The sequence below is a fragment of the Haliotis cracherodii genome, unplaced genomic scaffold (assembly GCF_022045235.1).
Source record: "Haliotis cracherodii isolate W230 unplaced genomic scaffold, xgHalCrac1.p SCAF_8, whole genome shotgun sequence".
In the NCBI taxonomy this organism is placed as follows: Eukaryota; Metazoa; Mollusca; class Gastropoda; order Lepetellida; family Haliotidae; genus Haliotis; species Haliotis cracherodii.
Window position 1 is genome coordinate 22,215,287 of NW_027266341.1, and position 26,581 is coordinate 22,241,867.

Consider the following 26,581-nt stretch of genomic DNA (forward strand, 5'->3'; position numbering starts at 1 on the left):
CTAGGGGTTGACAATCATCTGCGTGTACAAAAAGGATCTGGCTGGACACTGCATACCCAATGCACCGACCCACTCATCAACACAACATGAAAATGAATGTGAGTGTCAGGAAAGGCACAATTTGGCACAATTTGCTTCTGATATCAATAAACAATAAGGTAATTTACAATTTTAGTTTTTCATCATTCACTCCAAATATCCTTTTGAATTAAAGAATTAGTTAGGGCAGGTTATTTTGAAATTGATCTGAACGTCACATTGTGGTTTAAATTGATACAACTCCAGTGACAACCATGCTATTTTATTTTGTTGAGCCGGAAATATCAATACCATCCTGTCTGAATTTATTTATGTTCAAATAAATCTTTTAATCCAATTTTTAAGATGTGGCTAAGTACATAGTGATGTAAATATTGGATTTGTCTTCAGAACTTAAAGCAATCAATCATCAAGGCCAAACCAATTTATTGATGCATCCTCCGTTTTCAATAAGAAACGTTTTCCATTGATGTGAAAATATGCTCGGTTCCAATCATTCTACATATATACCAACATCTTTCGGAGCATACATCAATGTCACAGCACTCGACTACTATTCCAAACAGAAGGTGGTACCAACAAGAGAGCTATGGGCTAACTTAATCCCTGTAACTTTTTTCTGATATATAAAACTTATATTGCCTACTAAAATCAATTCATTTTTCTATATGTCTGCCAGCGCTATTTCTTGAAAGAACTGTCTCCATGGTGTGTAAATCTCTAGGCTGTGTGTCTCTTAACAGATCCGTTGGTCTCTCAGACACTCAGATCATTAATATGAGGTATGGAATGTGTCGTAGTCAGTGTCACTTTGCATTAATTGTAGCGTACTTCCAACAGTGAGAGGCCTGTAGATGTTACACCTTTGACTTGGAATGTGACTGGGGATCTATGATGATCTATGGCAGAAAGTCTTCAAAGAACACTGGTTAAAGCATTTTGTAATGTCTCTTTATCTTGAAACTGCTTCAGGTGTGAGTTGGTTTCTACCTATCGTGAGTGTGGGTAGAATACATGTCACCAGGGGTACATACACCAGGGCTCGACTATAGTGGTCCAAGTCGCTGTGCAGAAACAATCTGCTGGTCATGGGTTAAAACTCTGCTTGGCCCCATTTATAGTTCTTGGATTGTTGTCACCATCCAAATTATCACCACCACCATACTGACATCCTTATTATCATAATTACCATCATTACAACCATCATCACAACCACCACCATCTGCTGACCGTCATTACGTCATCACAACACCACCATCACAACATCACAACATCATCATCACCATCATCTCAACACCATCATTACAACATCACAACATCATCATCACCATCATCTCAACACCTTCATCACCATCATCACAAAACCTTCATCGCATCATCACAACACCTTCATCACAACACCATCATCACCACACTAACATCACAACACTACCATCACAACACCTTCATCGCATCATCACAACACCTTCATCGCATCATCACAACACCTTCATCACAACACCAACATCACAACACTACCATCACAACACCATCATCACAACACCATCATCACATCACCATCATCACAACACCATCATCATAACACCATCATGTCATAATTGACACTGTTCACTTATAATACCATCCGGAATAATTGGCGTTCATGAAGCAGATCTGATCTTGTCACACGAACATATTTCACTGAAATTAAGTTTTTTTACTTGTGACCAACTACTGATACATTTGTTACATGTGGCACTCGCAAGATGAACAGTGTTTTATGTACGTGTACACCCCACAACCTTTAGTCTAGCAGTGACCCGTGAAGATCCGGGGTAGAATAGGTCTTCAGCAACCAATGCTTGCCGTAAAAGGCGACCATGCTTGTCGTAAGAGGCAACTAAGGGTCAGGTGATCAGACTCGCTGACTTGGTTGATGCATGTCATCGTATCCCAATTGCATGAATCGATGCTCATGATGTCAATCACTGGATTGTCTGGTCCAGACTTGAATATATACAGACTGCCATCATAAAGCTGGAATATTGCTGAGTGTGAAATTAAACAACAAACAAACAGTTGCGCAGTGTACAAACTAATTCAGCTAGTAAACTCCCAAACCCCCGCTAGTGACACATGGTGGGCCAGTCGTCTAAGGCGCCGCGATTCGCTGTGCAAAATTGCGTCCCTTGGGCATGCCAGAAACCTATGATTGTGGGTTCAAATCCCGGTTCGCCCCGATTATGTTTCTAGGTTTGTCAGCACCATACCCGTGCTCATGGGTTTCACCGAAGTGGTAAACGTCTGAGACCTGCATTACTTCGGTCTTTCCTCCCACATTAAGCTGACACACCGCGATATAACTGGAATACTGTTAAAGGCGGCCTTAAGCCCAAATCACTCACTCACTCACTCATAGATTATGCCTTCAAGAGCTGACATTGTGGACACCCAATCACCATTAAGTTGTCTTTTACAACAGATATAGTGTACTTGGATCTAATCTGGTGTCCACATGTAATTTGTGTACAATACAGGGGGGACAACTCCCACACTAAGGCAACTCTGTTTCAACTCCTTCCAAACAAGACTGGAGAAATCAGTTTTACATACGGAATGCTGCAATACTTTCCAGACTATTACTCTTGTCAATAACCGAAAATAGAAAATAATGATGTCTTAAGAGTCAAGGAAACTTATTAAAGGTTTGTTTCTGTCTCTCTTTGATGCTTCAGCGGACATTTACTCAGAATATATTTTACCGGAGAAATCAAAGAAGAATATGATCTCGAAGTTGAATAATATCTGTAGAAGGAGATTTATTGCTTAATTTGATATTGTTAAACACTATGGAAACGGAACTGTGTCTTTCCTGATTTTCCCTGCAGATATGATATTGAGCACATCTTTGATCTAGAATAGCAATCTGTGTTTGTGAAAGATGAAAAATATTGAATTACTTTAATAAAGAGAATATTTAACAATATTTAACACGATAATGTGAAGCTGACCTGAAATGAATTGTTGAATGTCACAAGGGTACTTTTTCAGTTATATCATGATTGTTATTTATTCATGCATGGGGCTTAGCTATTAATTTGACAAGCCCTGTAAGAGGATATTGATGAGAAATGTTCAGCAAACCTTCATGTACAGATATAAATATGGTAAAGATGGTAGAGCAAAGTCTCAGTTATTCATCCATGATAAGGGCACAATACTATTATATTTTCACATGGGGAAGGAATATGTATGGTTAAAATATTGAACTTTATGTTGGTTTTTGGGGTTTTTTTTCTTAATATGTACAGATCTATTGCATGGATTAATTTGTATTAAGTGGCAATTAGTTTTTTGTTACATGTTTACCCTTTAAAATTGTGAATGTTAATACAAGATGAAAAGTTTGGATACACAGTCAAATATTTGTAGATTTTTAGCTCACCTGATTGACAGTCAGTTCAGCTTCTGTAACAAACTGCTTTTGTCATCTGTAAACATCTTCTCCTCAGTGGGTTTGAATCTCGGTAACCCTGATCATATTTGTAGGTTTGTCAGCGCCATTCTCATACTCAGGGTTTGACCAAAGTGGTAAACTTCTGAGCCCTGATCACTTCGATCATTCTTCCTACATAAAGCTGACACACTTGAAAAAAAGGGAATAATGTTAAACCCAACTCACTCACTCATGTCATGTTGAAGCATGTCATTGATCCCAATTGCGCGGATTGATGGCCATGATATCAATTACTGGATTGTCAAAATGCATACTGGACTCTGTAAACATCCTCTCCTCTAAAACTGCCAAGATAGCTAACCTTTGACATATATGTTTCTTCTTTTAATGGCACACATTTTTTGTTCAACTCTAGAGACTTTATTGTTTGTTATTAGTTCCTTGTAGAAAATATTTCAATATCAATGGGTACAACAACTTTTGTAAAGTCGTTGTTGACATTTTAATATTACTACCTATCCAGGTGAGCTACAGTGCCATGGTTCTATTATACAGATTTGAAAGTTGTATTAACTTAATGGTGAACACAACTAACCACCCTCATTCTTGTATTGGGCCAATGATTGTGCAGTGTTGTGCATACTAATTCCCTCTCTCTTAACAGTAAAAGTTATTTAGTTTGTTGTTTTATGCTGCATTCAGTATTTTCCCAGCTATATCATATTGGCCTGACATTGTGATTATGATCAACATCCCACACCATCAGGGCATGTATTCAGCCAAGTAGTCAAGTACGATCACATAACTAAAGCTACATAACCCTTTCCGTATTTATAGGAAATCATGTATAGGAGTCAGTTGTATAATGGTGACTATATCATGAGCATTTGTTTATGAATCACCATCAAATAGAGATGATACTAGGTGTTCGCAAATAGGTGAGTGTATCCTGCCCTATTGGTGGCACCTCATCACAAACACATGCAAAGGCAAGTCAATTGTTCACCTGAAAAAAACATGGGTGCATATAGGGATAAGTCAAAATAGGACATTGCAATGTACATTATTTTTGTCAATGATGTCATCAAATTTGGAAATGTCCTCCACATGTCTACCATTAAACCTTTACTGAAGCCTTGGATGTTCTAACTTTGATCAAACAACTTTTGAGAAGGAGTTTGATGATGGTCATTGAAATCTTCATATAAATTACATGCTCAATTGTATCTCAAAAGTTGTGAAATGTAGACATCAAAGGCTGGATCTGCTGGAATATTGCTTGTCGTGATGGGAAAGTTGACAATTGGAAAGATGAAGGTAATACTTTAAGTTGACTCTTACAACATTTAAAGGTTCCTGAAGGTTCTACTACACCAAATCAGAACCAGTTTGGACAGTGCGGTTTTCGTAGGGAGCCTTCAGTGCAAATCGAGAGATATCTGCAGGCTGTGATTGGAGGATATTCTGTAAGATTTTTATGTCTTTCAAATGTACATCCATCCAGTTATTAAAACACTGTCTTTTTCAAGATTACGACTTATGCTGAATGTGACCACAGCTATTTTCAAGTAGGTGACATTGAGAGCGAAACTGGGGGTGGTGTGTTTAGCTTGCGGTACTCGGAAAAGGAGCTCGCTAAGCTAGTCATTTTTTATTTTTTTATTGCTGCTCTAAGGCCAAACTGTGCACACACATACAGGTAATAGCTGTTGAATGCTGAGTTATTTTAAAAAAAAATATAACGTTACTATAGAAGTCTATGGGAAAACATTTGGTTGTGTGTAACCTGTAGACCAATTCCAAACTGGAACCATCTTAGAGAAATAATGATGTGATGAAGTTCTTCTCATTTAAACCCCAAGCACTTGGGCAGTTTTATCATATGTTGAAACAGAATCATTTTGCAATCTTGTCCAATGTATCTAAATTTAAGTGATACTTGTGTTGGAGTGTTCTTTTCTTCAATCAAGATCAATATGTTTGCGAAGTACAGGGTAAAGTTTCATTTTGAGTGTTTTTCCATATCAAGTACTTCTAGTAATAAAATGAAATATCTTTTAAAAAAGTTTAAACTTGCATTCTTAGACTTCAATCTGCTAGTTTATAACAACTTTTTACAAACTCATGTTTAGCTCCTTTTACCCTTAAGACATTTTAAACTTTTATTGAAGGCTCTCTTGATGGATTATCCTGAATTTGTTCTGTAAGTGTTCCTGACCATCGGTAATAAAAAAGTTTTCAAGACATCAAAATTGAAAATTTATTGAAAGTTATTTTGAAGATATGCAGGTCCTGTAAGCTGTAATGAAAGACAATGGCTACAAGTACAAACCACTGATTGAAATTAGCAACAACCAATGCCATCACTGTTAGATGACAATCAACTGAGGCAAGTCATGGAAGCATACCACACAACCCTTTTAGTCACATCAGATTTCAAGCATAGCCTATAGGTTGCTGGGGAAAAATTCAAATCTGGAGACCTCATGGGATGAATTGAAATTAAGAACATAGTGTTACAAAATGTAGTGTTCTGATTATTGATGAAGATCCGGGGTAGAATAGGTCTTCAGCAACCCGTTCTTGCCATAAAAGGCAACTATGCTTGTTGTTAAAGGCGACTAACGGGATCGGGTGGTCAGGCTCACTGACTTGGTTGAAATATGTCATCGATACCAATTGCGAGGATCGATGCTCATGATATCAATCACTGGATTGTCTGGTCCAGACTTGATTGTTTACAGACCGCCATCATATAGCTGGAATATTGCTGATTGTGGCATAAAACAACAAACCAACAAACCAACCAACTGATTATTGAAGACATTGTGACCAATTTTGAAAATTAGTGAAAATCCCACCATTTGTTTTGTTTGTATGTTGTTTAATGCCACATTCAGTAATATGCCAACTATATGATGGTGGTCTGTAAATAATCAAGTCTGGATCAAATTAAGCTAATGAACTGATGTTGTACCCATAATACTCGAGATAGAATTATGGGAAAGGTGTCTATCCTGGATTAATTTAACTGCTGCAAATATTAGTGGCTGTGTTAATAAAAAATGGACATGTATGATATGACATTATATTCTCTTCCTTATGTATGATATGGTTACAGACAATTATGACTTTGATTCAGATAGATATAGGAGCCCCAATGTTTAGCCATATAAGAGGGTAAAAGGTGAGGTGAGGTGAAATTTGGGTTTAACGTCGCGGCCATTATTGCACTTATATAGCGATGTGCATGCACGTGTATGTGTGTGTGTGTGGCTGCTTGAACTAGTACGGACTGATGCCGATTTATAGTGCTAGCCCACTGAGATTCCAATGCTGCAGTTTAACATGAATACCCCACTCAGACACTGTATACTGACTCCGAGCTGACCAGTCCTTGTTTTAGCCCCTTAATGCCGAGCGCCAGACAGGGTAACAACAAGTACCATCTTTTAACGTCTTTTGGTATGACCGAAGTAGTAATTGTCTGGAACCATATCATACATGATATACACTTTATTCTTACCTTTGAATAAAAATAGAGATTAGGGACCAATGTATGTAAGGTACATACATCATTCTCAAACTAAGAAGGACTTCATATCATACCATAGAATCAGTCGAAGCACAATGTCATATTCACAAGGAAAGTCAATACCATTTTCCGACTCCAAACATGTTAATTATATATATCATATAAATTCATCTGACAAGAGAACACCATATGTACTTAAGCCAGAAGTGCATGATATTGGCAGCATTAAAAAGGTGAATCTATTCAACCAAATGCCACCTTCCTTACACAATGTATGACTAGTTAGCTAAAGGATTTCCTATTTCAGCATGTAGAATAAAGCTATTCTATCCAGTCCACTCTGTTGCCATCACTGTAGAAGCCATCCATCACCTACATTTCTAAGAGACCATTTTTGCCAATATCAAGTACCTCAGAATTTGAAGTGCTGTAGATCATGATGAGTCCATTTACTTTATCCAAGATGGCTGACCTTTCCCAGAAAACCAGACCAGTCTCGACCTATGAGAAATTATGACATATTATTCACTAGTCATGACATGTAATCATATGGTAAACAAAGGGGAAAGCTTTGACCTTCTGATCTCTCAGACACCTGCTGATATAGCTGTGTTGGGGACAAATTGACCATTTCTCGTGGGACATCTCAGAGACCTCTTTGACAATGGGCAAGCATATTGCAACAATTCATCTTAAAGTTTATTATACTAAAAGCAGTGTACCTAATACATTGCTTTATACGGTGGCAGTCTTCGGATGATTTAGACAGAAATGACATGTTGTAATAAGCAGACGCGAACATTTGATCAACGGTGTTTGGGGCTGTCTGCTGTTAAGAGCCGGGGCAGGGTAATTGAGTTACACGTATAGCTGTGAATCTAGAAGTGTTTTGTGATTCTTCTGTTGATGTATGTAGATGCATTGTAAGGGTTTCGTATTTAACGTGACTGCTGAGTTTGTGATGAAACTGTCGCCTCTATGACTATGAAGGTCATATTTCAACATAGAGTCTGATGGCTACACATACATGTTCCAGACAGAGATCCGATGTTCTTGCAGTTCAATACTGGGTTTCTTAAATCTTGTACCTGTGTACATCTTTCTTTATCTTCCAGTCAAATCTGGTGGTTATACTACTTCCAGTCATATCTGGTGGTCCTACACCTTCTAGACATATCTGGTGGTCCTACACCTTCCAGTCATATCTGGTGGTCCTACACCTTCCAGTCATATCTGGTGGTCCTACACCTTCCAGTCATATCTGGTGGTCCTACACCTTCCAGTCATATCTGGTGGTCCTACACCTTCCAGTCATATCTGGTGGTCCGACACCTTCCAGTCATATCTGGTGGTCCTACACCTTGCAGACATATCAGGTGGTCCGACATCTTCTAGACATATCTGGTGGTCCTACACCTTCCAGACATATCTGGTGGTCCTACACCTTCCAGACATATCTGGTGGTCCTACACCTTCCAGACATATCTGGTGGCCCTACACCTTCCAGACATATCTGGTGGTCCTACCCCTTCCAGACATATCTGGTGGTCCTACCCCTTCCAGACATATCTGGTTGTCCTACCCGTTCCAGACATATCTGGTGGTCCTACCCCTTCCAGACATATCTGGTTGTCCTACCCGTTCCAGACATATCTGGTTGTCATACCCCTTCCAGACATATCTGGTGGTCCTACCCCTTCCAGACATATTTGGTGGTCCGACATCTTCCAGACATATCTGGTGGTCCTACACTTTCCAGACATATCTGGTGGTCCTACACCTCCCAGACATATCTGGTGGTCCGACACCTTCCAGACATATCTGGTGGTCCTACGTCTTCCAGACATATCTGGTGGTCCTACCCCTTCCAGACATATCTGGTGGTCCGACATCTTCCAGTCATATCTGGTGGTCCGACACCTTCCAGACACATCTGTTGGTCCTACATCTCCCAGACATATCTGGTGGTCCTACCCCTTCCAGACATATCTGGTGGTCCTACCCCTTCCAGACATATCTGGTGGTCCGACATCTTCTAGACATATCTGGTGGTCCTACACCTTCCAGACATATCTGGTGGTCCGACACCTTCCAGTCAGTACCGATCTGGTTCAATTGTCCACGGTTATAATTTTCACCTTCCAGACAACCACTCATGAATGATGGAGTATAATGATGCTCTCCCTGTGCGGCCCATTTGTCTCAGGTGCCTGAATTATGTTTCTAGGTTTGTCAGTACCATACCCGTACTCGTGGGTTTCACCAAACATCTGAGCAATGATATAAGTGGAATGTTATTTCCAAGCATCGTCACTCACTCACTCACACAAGCAGGAGTTAGTTGAATATAACCCAAAACATGATGGAGTGCTGAAATTATATGCTATGCTGCAACATTTGTCGTGATAAAGGATTCTGATTATGGCATTATACAATTTTAACATACTCTTTAAAAGACGATAAGGACCACCCTATTCTTTCATATTACTATCGATAATCTGTCTTGCCATGACAGATTAACTATAATAATATAAAAGAATCCGGTGGTCTTTGACTTTTTTGGGAGTTGTTTTTGACTCGTTTTTATTTGATTATGGCTGACATTTTTAGAAATACCCACACCATTCGTCATCAGTTAAATCTATAAAGACTTGCAGTCTCCTGATTCAGAGGGCACTAAGTGCTCCTATCTGCTATGTGTTAGGAAAGTAACACCTATTTTAACCAGGCATTACTCATACTTTAATCTGTTCACCTCTGGAGAAAACAGTTCGCCTTTGCACACAAAATGTCATCAATTGTGACTGACCAAGACTAGACAGTTTTGACATGTGGACCTAAGAGACACTGTTTCAATAATGGTGTTGATTGTCTTGTCTATCTGTGTGCATCGTTATATGTCACTTTCTGTCTTCAGAAAGTCACTTACTGTTCAATAGCTGTGAACAGTGTGATTGTTTGAAACTGATTAAAAAACATTTACTTGTGTATTTGTCTTTTATATCTTTTTTGTTTGTTAAATATTTATAATGTTTTTATGTAACAGATTCTGGGGTAATTACGTTCATATCTGATGGTTGGCAGGACGATTTCACGGCTTTGTTGTTTCTTTATTAAATTTTATCTACAGTCACAGCATTTGTATGTCTTGCACATTTAACCTACTGACAGTAATAGGCTGTTAATACAGATCTCTGACCCATGAAGATTTCGGGATAGAATAGGTCTTCAGCAACCCATACGTGCCGTAAAAGGCAACTATGCTTGTCGTAAAAGGCGACTATGCTTGTCGTAAAAGGCGACTAATGGGATCGGGTGGTCATGCTCGCTGACTTGGTTGATACATGTCATCGATCCCAAATGCGTGGATTGATGCTCATGATGTCAATTACTGGATTGTCTGGTCCAGACTCGATTATAATACAGACCACCGTCATATATCTGAAATATTGCCAAGTGCGGCGTTAAACAACAAACAAACAAACAAACAAACAAACAAACAAATAACACAGATCTTCAAATGTTTCAACAAACAAACAACTAATATGTAATTTGACAGATGAATATTTGCAAGAAATATCTATTGTCCTTTTCTTGATTGCAATAGTGAGTCAGTGATTTGGAGGTTACTCTGTATTTAGCTATATTCTACTCATATCACATGGGGAGACACCAGTAATAGGCTTCTCACATTGTACATGTTGGGAATCAAACCTGGACCTTTAGATGAAAAGCGAATTCTTTAGCCACTGGGCTACCCCACTGCCCCTTATGGTTTAATAATACTGCATTGAATCTATCAATCATACAAATTATACCACTCAGATGACCACATTTAGATGTTATTTCCTTAATCTGACCATAAGAATAAATGAATTCCACCTATCCAAGATAATTCAATAGGGGAGAATATTTGCTGTTGAATAGATGACATAACAGCAGAGTTTGCAGAAATGCACCAGTGTTTGAAACTTAGCATATTAGTCCACATTTATTATGTTCTACAAAAAAATTATTTTTTAGTAAAAGCTCTGTTGAACATGAAGAAAGGCTGTTGCTTGTTGGAATACTTTGTGGGCGCATCACCTGTTCGGGTACACAGGACCTTTCCCAGATAAAAGTTGAAATACAAAAACTCAATATTTCTCCACATCCATGATTCAGTTCTCAAATACTTCATACAAGATTGTCAGGTTCTCAAATAGAATTAAAAACATTCCAATATTGAAGTTTTGTTTTTCAAATTTGATCTTAAATTTTTGTATCCAAAAAATACAGGTTTGGATCACAATATTAATATCTTTGCAACAAATTTTGAAAATTCAATTCTCAAAACAAAGTTTTGTTCCTACAATGAAAAAATCACCATTGCGCACAATTTCCACGTTCCCTCTGTAAATATCTGTGACAGTCCAAACGCAAGGGCGGCAAGCGGCAATGTTTGACCACACAGAATCAGCACGTCTCCACATGTTTGATCTACGCGATTTTCTTCGATTGACATTCACCTTCCAAACCCCTAATCCCTCATTGCCTGATTGGTTTACACTTCGTGTTTGTTTGAGTCTCCCCGACCCCGTGAATTTATTCTGGCATATCATCCCCAAATTGCTTCATATTTGTCCTGTCTTTATCAATACCGGCAGTAAACCTGTCCTTGCGTTCTAAAATAGAAACCTCAGGAGGAACTCATAATACAGTAATGATCTAATTTGTAGTTATATGAAGTGTTTTCAATCAAAAGATTAAATCTTATTTAAATCTGATGTCTGCAATAGCATTTTTTTTAAATTGAAAGCATCTGTGAAGAAGGATATTGCATTTTTGACTTAATTTATTGAAATTTGGTGCTCATATTAGAAGGAATAAATCTGATAAATTAATTATTGACCTGTTTGAAATGTGAAAAAATAATTTAAGTTTAAAAGAGTATGCTGAAATTTTGAAAAGGTGTAAGTTTCATTTGAAACCATACTCTTTGTTTAACTTTGGTGCCTTTCACCACATGCCTGTCAAGTTAAAAAAGTCAAATTACTCCATGACAAACCATTCCATGCATCACCATGCCATGCCATGCCACGCCAAGTGACACACCACACCACACCACACCACACCGCACCGCACCACACCACACCACACCACACCACACCGCACCACACCACATGTACACCACACCACACCACACCGCCACACCGCACCGCACCGCACCGCACCGCATCACACCACACCACATGTACACCACACCACACCACACCACACCGCACCACACCACACCACACCACACCGCACCACACCACACCACACCACACCACACCACACCGCACCGCACCGCACCACACCACATGTACACCACACCACACCACACCGCACCGCACCGCACCGCACCGCACCACATGTACACCACACCACACCGCACCGCACCGCACCGCACCGCACCGCACCGCACCGCACCACACCACACCACATGTACACCACACAACACCACACCACATGTACACCACACAACAACACATGTACACCACACCACACCACACCACACAACACCACATGTACACCACGCCACACCACACCACACCGCACCGCACCGCACCGCACCGCACCGCACCGCACCACATGTACACCACACAACACCACACCACATGTACACCACACAATAACACATGTACACCACACCACACCACACCACACAACACCACATGTACACCACACAACACCACACCACATGTACACCACACAATAACACATGTACACCACACCACACCACACAACACCACATGTACACCACGCCACACCACACCACACCACACCACACCACACCACACCACACCACACCACACCACACGGACACCATGATGTGCCAGTAATTGCCCTGCCCAACTACGCCAAACACAATGCACTCAATGGTACTTGTTTTTACCCTGCCTGGTGATCAGCATTAGGTCTGGGACAATACACCAAAAGTCATGATGCGATACATATCATGATACTTGCATGTGTTCTTTTCTGTGTTGCGTAAGCCATCTTTTTCATAACCAGGATGGCCAGATATAAACCAGATATATATATAACAGCAATAATCTTCAAGAAACGTTAAACCCCGTATCACCTCATTTTGCATTTGTTATCAAAACTATTCTCTTTCTTTTGTATGGAGACCAAGATGTCATTTCATACCAGAACCTAATGCCACGATTCGCATTCCATAGATAGACATCTAAATGTCAAATCATTCTTAATAAGATTGTCAGGGGTTGTGCCAAAAACGTATGACTCAATTGACAATGTTTTTATCAAACCTTTTGTCAAGAACTCATAATTTACCAATGAGAATTAACACATTCAACGCCTACTTTCCTTGCCACTGTTCTGTTTTATCAGCCATTATAATATTTGGGTCTGATTTTAATGGAATTTTGTCAGATTCTGAGAAAAACTGTGACATCCATTATTGTGGTTCCTGAATGTGACAAGTCCATTATGGAAACATTGCAGCTTTAGCAGCAGAACCTTGATGTATTCTTCTGTCTGTATTTTTACACTTAGAGCATAAGAACAGAAAACTTCACTCCATAGACTGTTTGATCAATATATGGTATATATACAGATGTTTCATTGTGTGAAATAAGTTTCATTATCGACAAATTAAAAGTTGTAGGGTATGATTAAGGTGGAAAAGGGTGGGTGTCTAGGAAGCTAGGAGTCAGGGTTTAGGAGGCTTGGGATGGGTTCTAAGAGGCTGATGTCTGAGGGTCTTTAAGCCTAGGGTCGGGTCTTAGAGGTTGGGTGTGGGGTCTAGGAGGTGAGGACAGGATCTTTTTACCCTTGGATTGGGTCTAAGAGGTTGGGAGTGGGGTTTAGGAGGCTGGGGTTAAGGGTCTAGAAGGCAAGGTCAGGATCTTTTGAGCCTGGGATTAGGTCTAAGAGGCTGGGTGTGGGGTCTAGGAGGCTGGGGAAAAGGGTCTAGAAGGCAAGGTCAGGATCTTTTGAGCCTGGGTCAGGTCTAAGAGGCTGGGAGTGGGGTTTAGGAGGCTGGGGTTAAGGGTCTAGAAGGCAAGGTCAGGATCTTTTGAGCCTTGGATCGGGTCTAAGAGGTTGGGAGTAGGGCTTAGGAGGCTGAGAGACTGGAGTCTAGGAGGCGAGGAGAGGATCTTTTGAGCCTGGGGTCGGGTCTAAGAGGTTTGGAGTGGGGTTTAGGAGGCTGGGGTTAAGGGTCTAGAAGGCAAGGTCAGGATCTTTTGAGCCTTGGATCGGGTCTAAGAGGTTGGGAGTAGGGTTTAGGAGGCTGGGGTTAAGGGTCTAGGAGGCGAGGACAGGATCTTTTAAGCCTGGGTCAGGTCTAAGAGGTTCGGAGTAGGGCTTAGGAGGCTGAGAGACTGGAGTCTAGGAGGCGAGGAGAGGATCTTTTGAGCCTGGGGTCGGGTCTAAGAGGTTTGGAGTGGGGTTTAGGAGGCTGGGGTTAAGGGGCTAGAAGTTGGGGGTCAGGATCCTTTAAGCCTGGGGTCGGGTCTAAGAGGTTTGGCGTGGGGTCTAGGAGGCAGGGGAATAGGGTTGTAGAAAGCTGGAGATGGGGTGGAAGAGGCAGATCGTCAGGGTCTTGAAACCTGGGGTCAGGTCTAAGAGGTTCGAAGTGGAGTCTAGGTGGCTGGGGGATGAGGGTCTAGAAGGTTGGGAGGTTGGGTGGCTGGAGTCCCGAGGCTGGGATTTGGTGGTGGGTCTAGCAGGCTGGGGGTTGGGTCTTTGAGGCCAATGCATTTGTTGAGCTCACACCAAATTGCAGCGCCTTAAATGACTGGGCCACAAGCTCCCCCAATACTCAAAGTAGAGTTAAGGCTAAATTATCTCTAAAAAGCTGATTTCATAGATGTGTGGAATGTGTTAGTCTACAAGACCGTAATGCCTATGGGACACAGCTCTACATAACAAATTGTGTTTTACTTTGAGCCACTGCTAACTTTTCTCCCATCATAAGTATATCAAACCCTCGGCAGAAATGCTGCAATTTCTTCAGGTCACTCAGCTTGGTGTTGGCACTTTCTGTAGTGTTGACACTAAGTGAGCCAGATCAGTTTCAGATTCGGATTTAACTGTGGCAGAGTCACAGGAACATCAGTCCGCCTGTTTTAAGCTTCAATATCAGAATTCCGGGTTTTCCCAGTATTGTTAATTGTGGAGCAGCAAATGCAGAACTGAAGCATTTCATTTCTTGTCCTCATGGTGAGGTGAGGTGAGGTGAGGTGAGGTGAGGTGAGGTGAGGTGAAATGGGGTTTAACGTCGCGTCCAAGATTATTGCACTTATATAGCGACGTGCATGCACGTGTGTGTGTGTGTGGCTGCTTGTACTAGTCTGGACTGATGCCAATTTATAGTGCTAGCACACTGAGATACCATGCAGCAGTTTAACATGAATACCCCACTCAGACACAGTATACTGACTCCGAGCCGACCAGTCCTTGTTTTAGCCCCTTAATGCCGAGCGCCAGACAGGGTAACAACAAGTACCATCTTTAAACGTCTTTTGGTATGACGCGGCCGGGGATCGAACGTCGGACCTTCTGCTCTACCACTAGACCACGGAGGCGGCCTTATCCTCATGGAATTCATTGGGCTAAAGACAGTGAAATACAGTAAACTATGGTTGTAACGAACTGAAAGGGACCACTTATTTTCGTTCGTTATAACCTCTGTTCGTTATAAGCATGTATTCAGCCTATACACAGTAAATGAACAAGACCAAAAAACAGTGTGTTATATCCATCAGTTCATAATAAGCATGTTCGTTGTAGATTGATACATTAGATTCAGAGTGAGTGAGTTTGGTTTAATGCTGCTTTTAACAGTACCCGGTATATCCAGTTATATCGTGGCGTGTCAGCTTAATGTGGGAAGAAAGCCCCAAGTGAGCACAGATATGGTGCTGACAAACCTTGAAACATAATCGGGGCGAACAGGGATTTGAACCCACAATCATAGGTTTCTGGCGTGCCCAAGGGCGGCAACTCTGCTCAGCGAATCATGGCACCTTGGACGGTTCGGCCACCCGTGCCCCCCATTAGATTCAGAAATAAGTAAATCTGAATATTTATGGATCATAAAGGGGATGCAAGGCAGACACATTCAAGAACCAGTCTGTGATAGTAGGTCTACAATGTTGCAAATGTTCTGAATTTGTGTGTTTCATCATGTGCAATAACCAGGACAAGTGTTGCCAAATGTATCTATTACACTAACATCAATTAAAACATAATATTTGGTCACCATCTGTATATTTTCTACCTGTGTGTTTTCTGTGTTAATAGAATAATATATATCATTGCAGAGCACGGCAGATTTTTTATGCTCTTGGTCGGAAAGTAATGTATTACTATGTGGAGATGTTGGAAATCAGTGTATGCAAAGGTAGGATTTCATGATTTGTGGGGAAAGGAGTGATTAAAGTTTTCTCTTGTCGTGCCAAAGGCCTGGATTCAATTCCCCAAATTGGTATGATGTGTGGGGCCAATTTCTGGTGCTCCCCACTGTGTTATTGCTGTAATATTGCTAAAAGTGGCATAAAACCCAACTCACTCACTCATGGATTGTGGTGCATCAGTGAATGATGAATAAGTATGACTCACATTCAGTTGTGTTTTATCAAGATATTTCACTCAAAAAAAAAAATGTGTCCAAATTGTGACCCATGTAGGTGATCGAAAAATAGAGATGTGATTTACACCTTTAAGGGGTTTCAAAGATGCCAAATTAACACTAATGCTCTCTTGTACATCAAGATTCAAGCCAAAAACACGAAACCCATTATCTTGATTACAGATGCAACCATTTTTAGATTTCTATTATCTTTTACAGTTATAGTTGGAAAGTGGCAGTTGTTTGTAATTGTATCTGTTTGTCTTGCTGAAAGTAGAGCCGTTACATAATTACAAAATTCTCATTTAATGAGGATAGCAGAAATGTGTGTTACCATGGTTATACAAGAGGGTTGTAGATGTAACATATATGGCACTGGTGGATGAGTATGGTGGACAACCACGTACATGCTTGTGTCATGTCAGGCTGTTTCATCTGGGGGCTTTGGATGGTGGGACTGGTGTGGGTTGTTGTGTGTGGGGGTGGGGGTTGGGGGCAGGGGTGTAGGAGGGGGGACTGGATCTGTGGGGCTGGGGATACATGGGATCTATGGGCTAAGGAATATGGAGTTGTAGATTTAAATTTGATTTATTCTCTATAGTTTGGGAGACAGGCTAATGGAGCTAAGGAAATTTGGGCTATGGAGAGGGAGGACTCTGGAGGGTGGGCAGACTAACATTTAGTCTCTGAAATCTTATACAATATCCTTCTTGAAAAAAATTTCCCTATGCTGATTTCATAGGAATGGAATAGAGCTAGCTAGAGCTGGCTTGACTTTCTTTTGTATGCGTTCCTAGATTATAATTTTTTCATAAAATGAATATATTCCACAGTCATGGTGCAGGACTAGAGGGTGGGGTGCTCAGGGGAGAGAGTCTCTCGGACTGGGGATACCTTGGGTCTTGGGTCTGAGGAACCTGGAGCTAAGAAGGCTGGGGATGGAGGGTTGGGGGTAAGAGACTTGGGTTGTGGTCTAGGAGACTGGGGTGTGTGTGTGTGTGTGGAGGGGGTTGAGGGGTGGTAAGAGACTTGGGCTGGAGCAGAAGACTGGAGGGTGGGGGGGTGGAGGGTAAGAGACTGGGGGTGTGGGGATAAGAGACTTGTTGTGGTCTAGGAAACTAGAGGGTTGGGGATAAGAGGCTTGGGTTTAGGGTCTAGAAGACTGGAGGATTGGGGTTAGAGACTTGGGTTGTGGTCTAGGAGACTGGAGGGTGGGAGGTAAGAGACTTGGCTTGTTGTCTAGGAGACTGGAAGGTGGGGATAAGAGACTTGGCTTGTGGTCTAGGAGGCTGGAGGGCGGGGGATAAGAGACGGGTTGTGGTCTAGGAGACTGGAGGGCGGGGGATAAGAGATGGGTTGTGGTCTAGGAGACTGGAGGGTGGGGGGTAAGAGGTTAGGGCTGGGGTCCAGGAGACTGGAGGGTGGGGGTGGGGGGGTAAGAGACTTGGGCTGGAGCAGAAGACTGGAGGGTGGGGGGGTGGAGGGTAAGAGACTGGGGGTGTGGGGATAAGAGACGTGTTGTGGTCTAGGAAACTAGAGGGTTGGGGATAGGCTTGGGTTTAGGGTCTAGAAGACTGGAGGATTGGGGTTAGAGACTTGGGTTGTGGTCTAGGAGACTGGAGGGTGGGGGGTAAGAGTTTAGTGTTGTGGTCTAGGAGACTGGAGGGTGGGGGGTAAGAGTTTAGGGTTGTGGTCTAGGAGACTGGAGGGTGGGGGGTAAGAGTTTAGGGTTGTGGTCTAGGAGACTGGAGGGTGGGGGGTAAGAGTTTAGGGTTGTGGTCTAGGAGACTGGAGGGTGGGGGATAAGAGACTTGGGTTGTGGTCTAGGAGACTGGAGGGTGGGGGGTAAGAGTTTAGGGTTGTGGTCTAGGAGACTGGAGGGTGGGGGGTAAGAGTTTAGGGTTGTGGTCTAGGAGACTGGAGGGTGGGGGGTAAGAGTTTAGGGTTGTGGTCTAGGAGACTGGAGGGTGGGGGATAAGAGACTTGGGTTGTGGTCTAGGAGACTGGAGGGTGGGCGTAAGAGACTTCGCTTGTGGTCTAGGAGACTGGAGGGTGGGGGATAAGAGACTTGGGTTGTGGTCTAGGAGACTGGAGGGTGGGGGGTAAGAGTTTAGGGTTGTGGTCTAGGAGACTGGAGGGTGGGGGATAAGAGACTTGGGTTGTGGTCAAGGAGACTGGAGGGTGGGGGGTAAGAGTTTAGGGTTGTGGTCTAGGAGACTGGAGGGTGGGGGATAAGAGACTTGGGTTGTGGTCTAGGAGACTGGAGGGTGGGGGGTAAGAGTTTAGGGTTGTGGTCTAGGAGACTGGAGGGTGGGGGATAAGAGACTTGGGTTGTGGTCTAGGAGACTGGAGGGTGGGGGGTAAGAGTTTAGGGTTGTGGTCTAGGAGACTGGAGGGTGGGGGATAAGAGACTTGGGTTGTGGTCTAGGAGACTGGAGGGTGGGGGGTAAGAGTTTAGGGTTGTGGTCTAGGAGACTGGAGGGTGGGGGATAAGAGACTTGGGTTGTGGTCTAGGAGACTGGAGGGTGGGGGATAAGAGACTTGGGTTGTGGTCTAGGAGACTGGAGGGCGGGGGATAAGAGACGGGTTGTGGTCTAGGAGACTGGAGGGTGGGGGGTAAGAGTTTAGGGTTGTGGTCTAGGAGACTGGAGGGTGGGGGATAAGAGACTTGGCTTGTGGTCTAGGAGACTGGAGAGTGGGGGGTAAGAGTTTAGGGTTGTGGTCTAGGAGACTGGAGGGTGATGTTTAAAGACTTGGGTTGTGGTCTAGGAGACTGGAGGGTGACGGTTAAAGACTTGGGTTTAGGGTCTAGGAGACTGGAAGGTGGGATGAAAAAGGCTTGGGTTGTGGTCTAGGAGACTGAGGCTATGTGGGGTCTAGGAGCTAAGGAACATGGAGCTGAGAAGGCTGGGTACAGGGAAGCTCAAGGAAATAACTTCCATTATTGACAAAGTAGAAGTAGCTTGTCTCTACTTCAGCAGAATAAAGAAGAAGAATGTTATGAGAAGCGTACATGTGAGTCTTGTTTCGTCATTGTTGTATGCACTGGCTGTGTAGTTCTTTTATGTCTTTGTCGAATTTACTCCCCTTTTAATGCTGATTTATCTGTGAGTGAGTATGGTGTTATGCCACTTATTCCAAACCCTATTCAATAAATCGTTGTAACGTAACTGAAGGCTGAGGAGACTCAGAAGCTCTAGATAAGCACCATGTATTTAGTCATTAATATAGAAACTAATGGCTAAGTAACTTGAAAACTAATGAGACAAGGGGTTAGATACCATGATGAGTTAGGGACAAGGGGCTGGGTACCATGATGAGTTAGGGGACAAGGGGGCTATACCATGATGAGTTAGTGGACAAGGGGTTAGATACCATGATGAGTTAGGGGACAAGGGGCTAGGTACCATGATGAGTTAGGGGACAAGGGGCTAGGTACCATGATGAGTTAGGGGACAAGGGACTAGATACCATGATGAGTTAGGGGACAATGGGGCTAGATACCATGATGAGTTAGGGGACAAGGGACTAGATACCATGATGAGTTAGGGGACAAAGGGCTAGGTACCATGATGAGTTAGGGGACAAGGGACTAGATACCATGATGAGTTAGGGGACAAGGGGCTAGGTACCATGATGAGTTAGGGAACAAGGGGCTAGATACCATGATGAGTTAGGGGACAAGGGACTAGATACCATGATGAGTTTGGGAACAAGGGGCTAGGTACCATGATGAGTTTGGGAACAAGGGGCTAGGTACCATGATGAGTTAGGGGACAAGGGACTAGATACCATGATGAGTTAGGGAACAAGGGGCTAGATACCATGATGAGTTAGGGGACAAGGGACTAGATACCATGATGAGTTAGGGGACAAGGGGCTAGGTACCATGATGAGTTAGGGAACAAGGGGCTAGATACCATGATGAGTTAGGGGACAAAGGGCTAGGTACCATGATGAGTTAGGGGACAAGGGACTAGATACCATGATGAGTTAGGGAACAAGGGGCTAGATAACATGATGAGTTAGGGGACAAGGGACTAGATACCATGATGAGTTAGGGGACAAGGGACTAGATACCATGATGAGTTAGGGAACAAGGGGCTAGATACCATGATGAGTTAGGGGACAAGGGACTAGATACCATGATGAGTTAGGGGACAAGGGGCTAGGTACCATGATGAGTTTGGGAACAAGGGGCTAGGTACCATGATGAGTTAGGGGACAAGGGACTAGATACCATGATGAGTTAGGGAACAAGGGGCTAGATACCATGATGAGTTAGGGGACAAGGGACTAGATACCATGATGAGTTAGGGGACAAGGGGCTAGGTACCATGATGAGTTAGGGAACAAGGGGCTAGATACCATGATGAGTTAGGGGACAAGGGACTAGATACCATGATGAGTTAGGGGACAAGGGACTAGATACCATGATGAGTTAGGGGACAAGGGGCTAGGTACCATGATGATTTAGGGGACAAGGGGCTAGATACCATGATGAGCTAGGGACAAGGGACTAGATTCCATGATGAGTTAGGGGACAAGGGGCTAGATACCATGATGAGTTAGAGGGCAAGGGGCTAGATACCATGATGAGTTAGGGGACAAGGGGCTAGGTACCATGATGAGTTAGGGAACAAGGGGCTAGGTACCATGATGAGTTAGGGGACAATGGGACTAGATACCATGATGAGTTAGGGGACAATGGGGCTAGATACCATGATGAGTTAGGGGACAAGGGGCTAGGTACCATGATGAGTTAGTGAACAAGAGGGCAAGGTACAGGCTTATATCTGGAGATTGGAAATTTTAGTCACTGTATCTTTGGCATCGATGTAAAACAAAAAAAATATCCTTTCTAATATCCTTGAATATCACTCTTGTAAACTCCATGAGAAGGATCTCTCATAGCCTGTCATACAGACCCTGATGTATATATATCCATTACAGCCCATGCAAGTCTATAATGTTTGGCAATTCTAGAAGAGAGTCTCTGGGCTCCTTTTTATTATATCTTTATTAAGATAATTTAACAACTGTGTTTTTCTGTAAGATATGTTCATTTCAGAGAGTAGATGTTAGTCTAGATCCCTCATTGCATCAGGCACTCGTTCCACAAAGCTTACTCGGCTGTATGACTGTTGTAAATGTATGTTAAAGTATGGGAGTGTTAAAGTATTGGAATGTCACACATCAATCTAATAGTTTCAAAAATAATTTCTCTACATAGAACTTATTTTAAATGATAATTCAAAGGATGGAGACAATTTAGGATACCAAGAGCTTTCTTCATAAAGACATATGAAGAGGGCCTTGTTTCAAGAAGTGATGTTCTCTCCATAGATACTATGTGTGAAGCCCGTTCTTTGTGCCCCCAACAAGATATTAATGGCATATTGAATTGCCTTAAACAGCATGGAACCACACCATCTCATCTAAAGGAAGTCAATGTAACATCTAAAACATTCCAGATTTAGGTATATTACATATCAGTATGACAATTTATTGAAAAGGGCTTGGGAGGACAAATTTGAATTTTTGTCTTGTGTTTTACATATACTACTCAGAAGAAGTTAAGGACCATCTGATTCTGTAATGTATAGTTAATCTGTCATCATGTTACATTAAAAATGTAATGCTTTGTAATTTTACGTGAAATGAAGGGATGGCATGGGTAAGAAAATTTATTTTAGTTACAATTTTTTAATATTATTTGTTTATCATTGGCATGAATTGACAAAAGTAATATGAAAGAATCAAGTGGTCCTCAACTTCTTTTGAGCAGTATATGTAAACAAGACCACAACAAAAACAACTTGCATGACATGATTGACATCACACAAAATTAACTATAGTAATGTGAAAGATTGGGATAGTCCTTAATTTCTGATATTATATTAGGCAAATTTTTATATCAAACTGTTTGTGTCCTTTGATAAATTTTGTATGCAGTTTTATTCAAATTAATTATTTCATTACATGGGCTACTCCTGTTAACACAACATTCATGAAATTTGTTGTCAATAAATGTCATATTGACTGATTGATGATTTGTTTAATGTTCACAACTTTCTAGAGACAATAGAATCAAATTTGTTGTTCTATCTTCTGAACACAATGACAGTAAATCTGCAGCATTCAGACTTTTAATGCTCCTGCATTTGGAAAGAAAAGATTTAATTAACAAAATCAGCATGGAGATTATAATCCACTAATTATCATACCATGACCTTGATGACATGCACAGGCCAAGAGCACCCGGGGTGGCAAATACCCAGGGAGTACGCCCATTCATTCAGGCCATGTCACAATAATGGACAGTGCTACTTAAACTCAGGTCTATTCATTTAGCCATGTGACTGTTCAATTCTCCGTGGTCTATTCTGCCATATTCAAGCATTTAATTGTTTTGGTGGGTCGTCGTTTGACTGTGCTCCACAGGAAATCTTCCGATGAATGAATTGGACTTCAAAGTGGTTGAAAGTGTAGCCATTTCTTCCTCTTATCCCAATTCATGGCGCTTTAGAGAATGCTAAGCTACTCTCCAAATGTGGAAATTGTAATTGGTCTTTGAGCGTCTCTGGTTAAATCTAGTGCCAATAGCAGACCTTTATTGTTTCGGCATGTTGACGGCCTGTAGGGATCTAAACAAGACCCTTGTCCAATTAAAAATGATGTGGAGAAAAAATGCAGTGGAGTAAAGTTCAATTTTTATGAAGACTTGACCATTTTATGGCCAAGGATAAGATTACCTCCCTTTGTTGGATGATCCCCATGGGGTTAGACAATACCCATGCTGATCCATCAGAGACTACGACAAAAATGAAGAGGGCACGTCAAGGTCAGTGACATTGTCCTGGTGATCACAGACCCAAACTCACGTTTCATCCTGAACAGAACAATTAAGTGCCGGTGTATCTTGACAAATGACATGGTCCTTTATGTGGTGGGTGGTAGGATGGGTATGGTGGTGGATGGAAAGGTGGGTTGGTGGATGTGCTGATGGATGGGAAGGTGGGTTGGTGGATGTGCTGGTGGATGGGAAGGTGGGTTGGTGGATGGGAAGGTGGGTTGGTGGATGGGAAGGTGGGTTGGTGGATGTGCTGGTGGATGGGAAGGTGGGTTGGTGGATGTGCTGGTGGATGGGAAGGTGGGTTGGTGGATGGGAAGGTGGGTTGGTGGATGGGAAAGTGGGTTGGTGGATGTGCTGATGGATGGATGGGAAGGTGGGTTGTTGGATGTGCTGGTGGATGGGAAGGTGGGTTGGTGGATGGGAAGGTGGGTTGGTGGATGGGAAAGTGGGTTGGTCGATGTGCTGGTGGATGGGAAGGTGGGTTGGTTGATGGGAAGGTGAGTTGGTGGATGTGCTGGTGGATGGGAAGGTGGGTTGGTGGATGTGCTGGTGGATGGGAAGGTGGGTTGGTGGATGTGCTGGTGGATGGGAAGGTGGGTTGGTGGATGTGCTGGTGGATGGGAAGGTGGGTTGGTGGATGTGCTGGTGGATGGGAAGGTGGGTTGGTGGATGTGCTGGTGGATGGGAAGGTGAGTTGGTGGATGTGCTGGTGGGTGGGTTGGTGGATGGGAAGGTGGGTTGGTGGATGTGCTGGTGGATGGGAAGGTGGGTTGGTGGATGTGCTGGTGGATGGGAAGGTGAGTTGGTGGATGTGCTGGTGGGTGGGAAGGTGGGTTGGTGGATGTGCTGGTGGATGGGAAGGTGAGTTGGTGGATGTGCTGGTGGATGGGAAGGTGGGTTGGTGGATGTGCTGGTGGATGGGAAGGTGAGTTGGTGGATGTGCTGGTGGATGGGAAGGTGAGTTGGTGGATGTGCTGGTGGATGGGAAGGTGAGTTGGTGGATGTGCTGGTGGATGGGAAGGTGGGTTGGTGGATGTGCTGGTGGATGGGAAGGTGGGTTGGTGGATGTGCTGGTGGATGGGAAGGTGGGTTGGTGGATGTGCTGGTGGATGGGAAGGTGGGTTGGTGGATGTGCTGGTGGATGGGAAGGTGGGTTGGTGGATGTGCTGGTGGATGGGAAGGTGGGTTGGTGGATGTGCTGGTGGATGGGAAGGTGGGTTGGTGGATGTGCTGGTGGATGGGAAGGTGGGTTGGTGGATGTGCTGGTGGATGGGAAGGTGAGTTGGTGGATGTGCTGGTGGGTGGGTTGGTGGATGGGAAGGTGGGTTGGTGGATGTGCTGGTGGATGGGAAGGTGAGTTGGTGGATGTGCTGGTGGATGGGAAGGTGGGTTGGTGGATGTGCTGGTGGATGGGAAGGTGGGTTGGTGGATGTGCTGGTGGATGGGAAGGTGGGTTGGTGGATGTGCTGGTGGATGGGAAGGTGGGTTGGTGGATGTGCTGGTGGATGGGAAGGTGAGTTGGTGGATGTGCTGGTGGATGGGAAGGTGAGTTGGTGGATGTGCTGGTGGATGGGAAGGTGGGTTGGTGGATGTGCTGGTGGGTGGGTTGGTGGATGGGAAGTTGGGTTGGTGGATGTGCTGGTGGGTGGGAAGGTGGGTTGGTGGATGGGAAGTTGGGTTGGTGGATGTGCTGGTGGATGGGAAGGTGGGTTGGTGGATGGGAAGGTGGGTTGGTGGATGTGCTGGTGGGTGGGTTGGTGGATGGGAAGGTGGGTGGGTTGGTGGATGGGAAGGTGGGTTGGTGGATGTGCTGGTGGATGGGAAGTTGGGTTGGTGGATGTGCTGGTGGATGGGAAGGTGGGTTGGTGGATGGGAAGGTGGGTTGGTGGATGTGCTGGTGGATGGGTTGGTGGATGGGAAGTTGGGTTGGTGGATGTGCTGGTGGATGGGAAGGTGGGTTGGTGGATGTGCTGGTGGATGGGAAGTTGGGTTGGTGGATGTGCTGGTGGATGGGAAGGTGGGTTGGCGGATGTGCTGATGGATGGATGGGAAGGTGGGTTGGTGGATGTGCTGGTGGATGGGAAGGTGGGTTGGTAGATGTACTGGTGGATGGGAAGGTGGGTTGGTGGATGTGCTGGTGGATGGGAAGTTGGGTTGGTGGATGTGCTGGTGGATGGGTTGGTGGATGTGCTGGTGGATGGGAAGGTGGGTTGGTGGATGTGCTGGTGGATGGGAAGGTGGGTTAGTGGATGTGCTGGTGGGTGGGATGGTGGGTTGGTGGATGGGAAGGTGGGTTGGTGGATGTGCTGGTGGGTGGGTTGGTGGATGGGAAGGTGGGTTGGTGGATGTGCTGGTGGATGGGAAGGGAGAGGGGGGGTAGCAGGTGAGCAGACGGCTGGGCACTGTGGTTGTCAGTGAGTGTTTGGGTGAGTTTTTAGTTTTCAATGTGACATGTAAGCTTTAATCACAGAGCTACCCCTTCAAGCAGTTGAATTTTTGTGACGTAATTAACGTCATTGAAATTGACATCATATGATTTGGACATTGTATTTATCAGATTAAACTCTAACACGGGCCAAAAAGAAATAAGAACAATTTTCCATAATCATTTTCAGAAATTATCAATATGATTTATTCATCATTGATTATAGAGGATATGAATTCACAAGAGTAGTTGAAGAAAATTCATTCTTGAGGGTGTTATTATTTCGTGTGAAATGATCCCGAAACACCATTAGAAGGCCTTTTGTTTCTATATAAAATCATATGAAGATGTTGGGATTATGAATAGTTTGTAATATGTTAACATAGGCAATTTTCTCTGATGTAATGCATAGTGAGTGAATGAGTATGGTTTTATGCCACTTTTAGCAATAGTTCAGCAATATCACAGAGGGGGACACCAGAAATGGGCTTCACGCATTGTACCCATGTGGGGAATTGAACCTGCATGGGTCTTCAGCATGACGGGTGAACTCTTTAACCACTAGGATACCCGACCGAGCTAATGCATAGTAATGGCATTATTGTGTTAAAGGTCGACGTCACATGACCAAAACTTACTTGTGTCCCATCATGAATCACATAAAA

The 26,581-nt window shown here is 43.3% G+C and overlaps 1 protein-coding gene across 1 annotated transcript in view; it reads right to left on the reverse strand.

Moving 5' to 3' along the window:
* The window catches only part of LOC139450860 (uncharacterized), a 52,256-nt gene that overhangs the window by 24,374 nt on the left and 1,301 nt on the right, over positions 1 to 26,581 (reverse strand). The window contains exon 2 of the mRNA XM_071232695.1: positions 23,520 to 25,893. Coding sequence (XP_071088796.1) covers positions 23,520 to 25,893 — 2,374 coding nt within the window. The remainder of the gene's footprint in view (positions 1 to 23,519; positions 25,894 to 26,581) is intronic.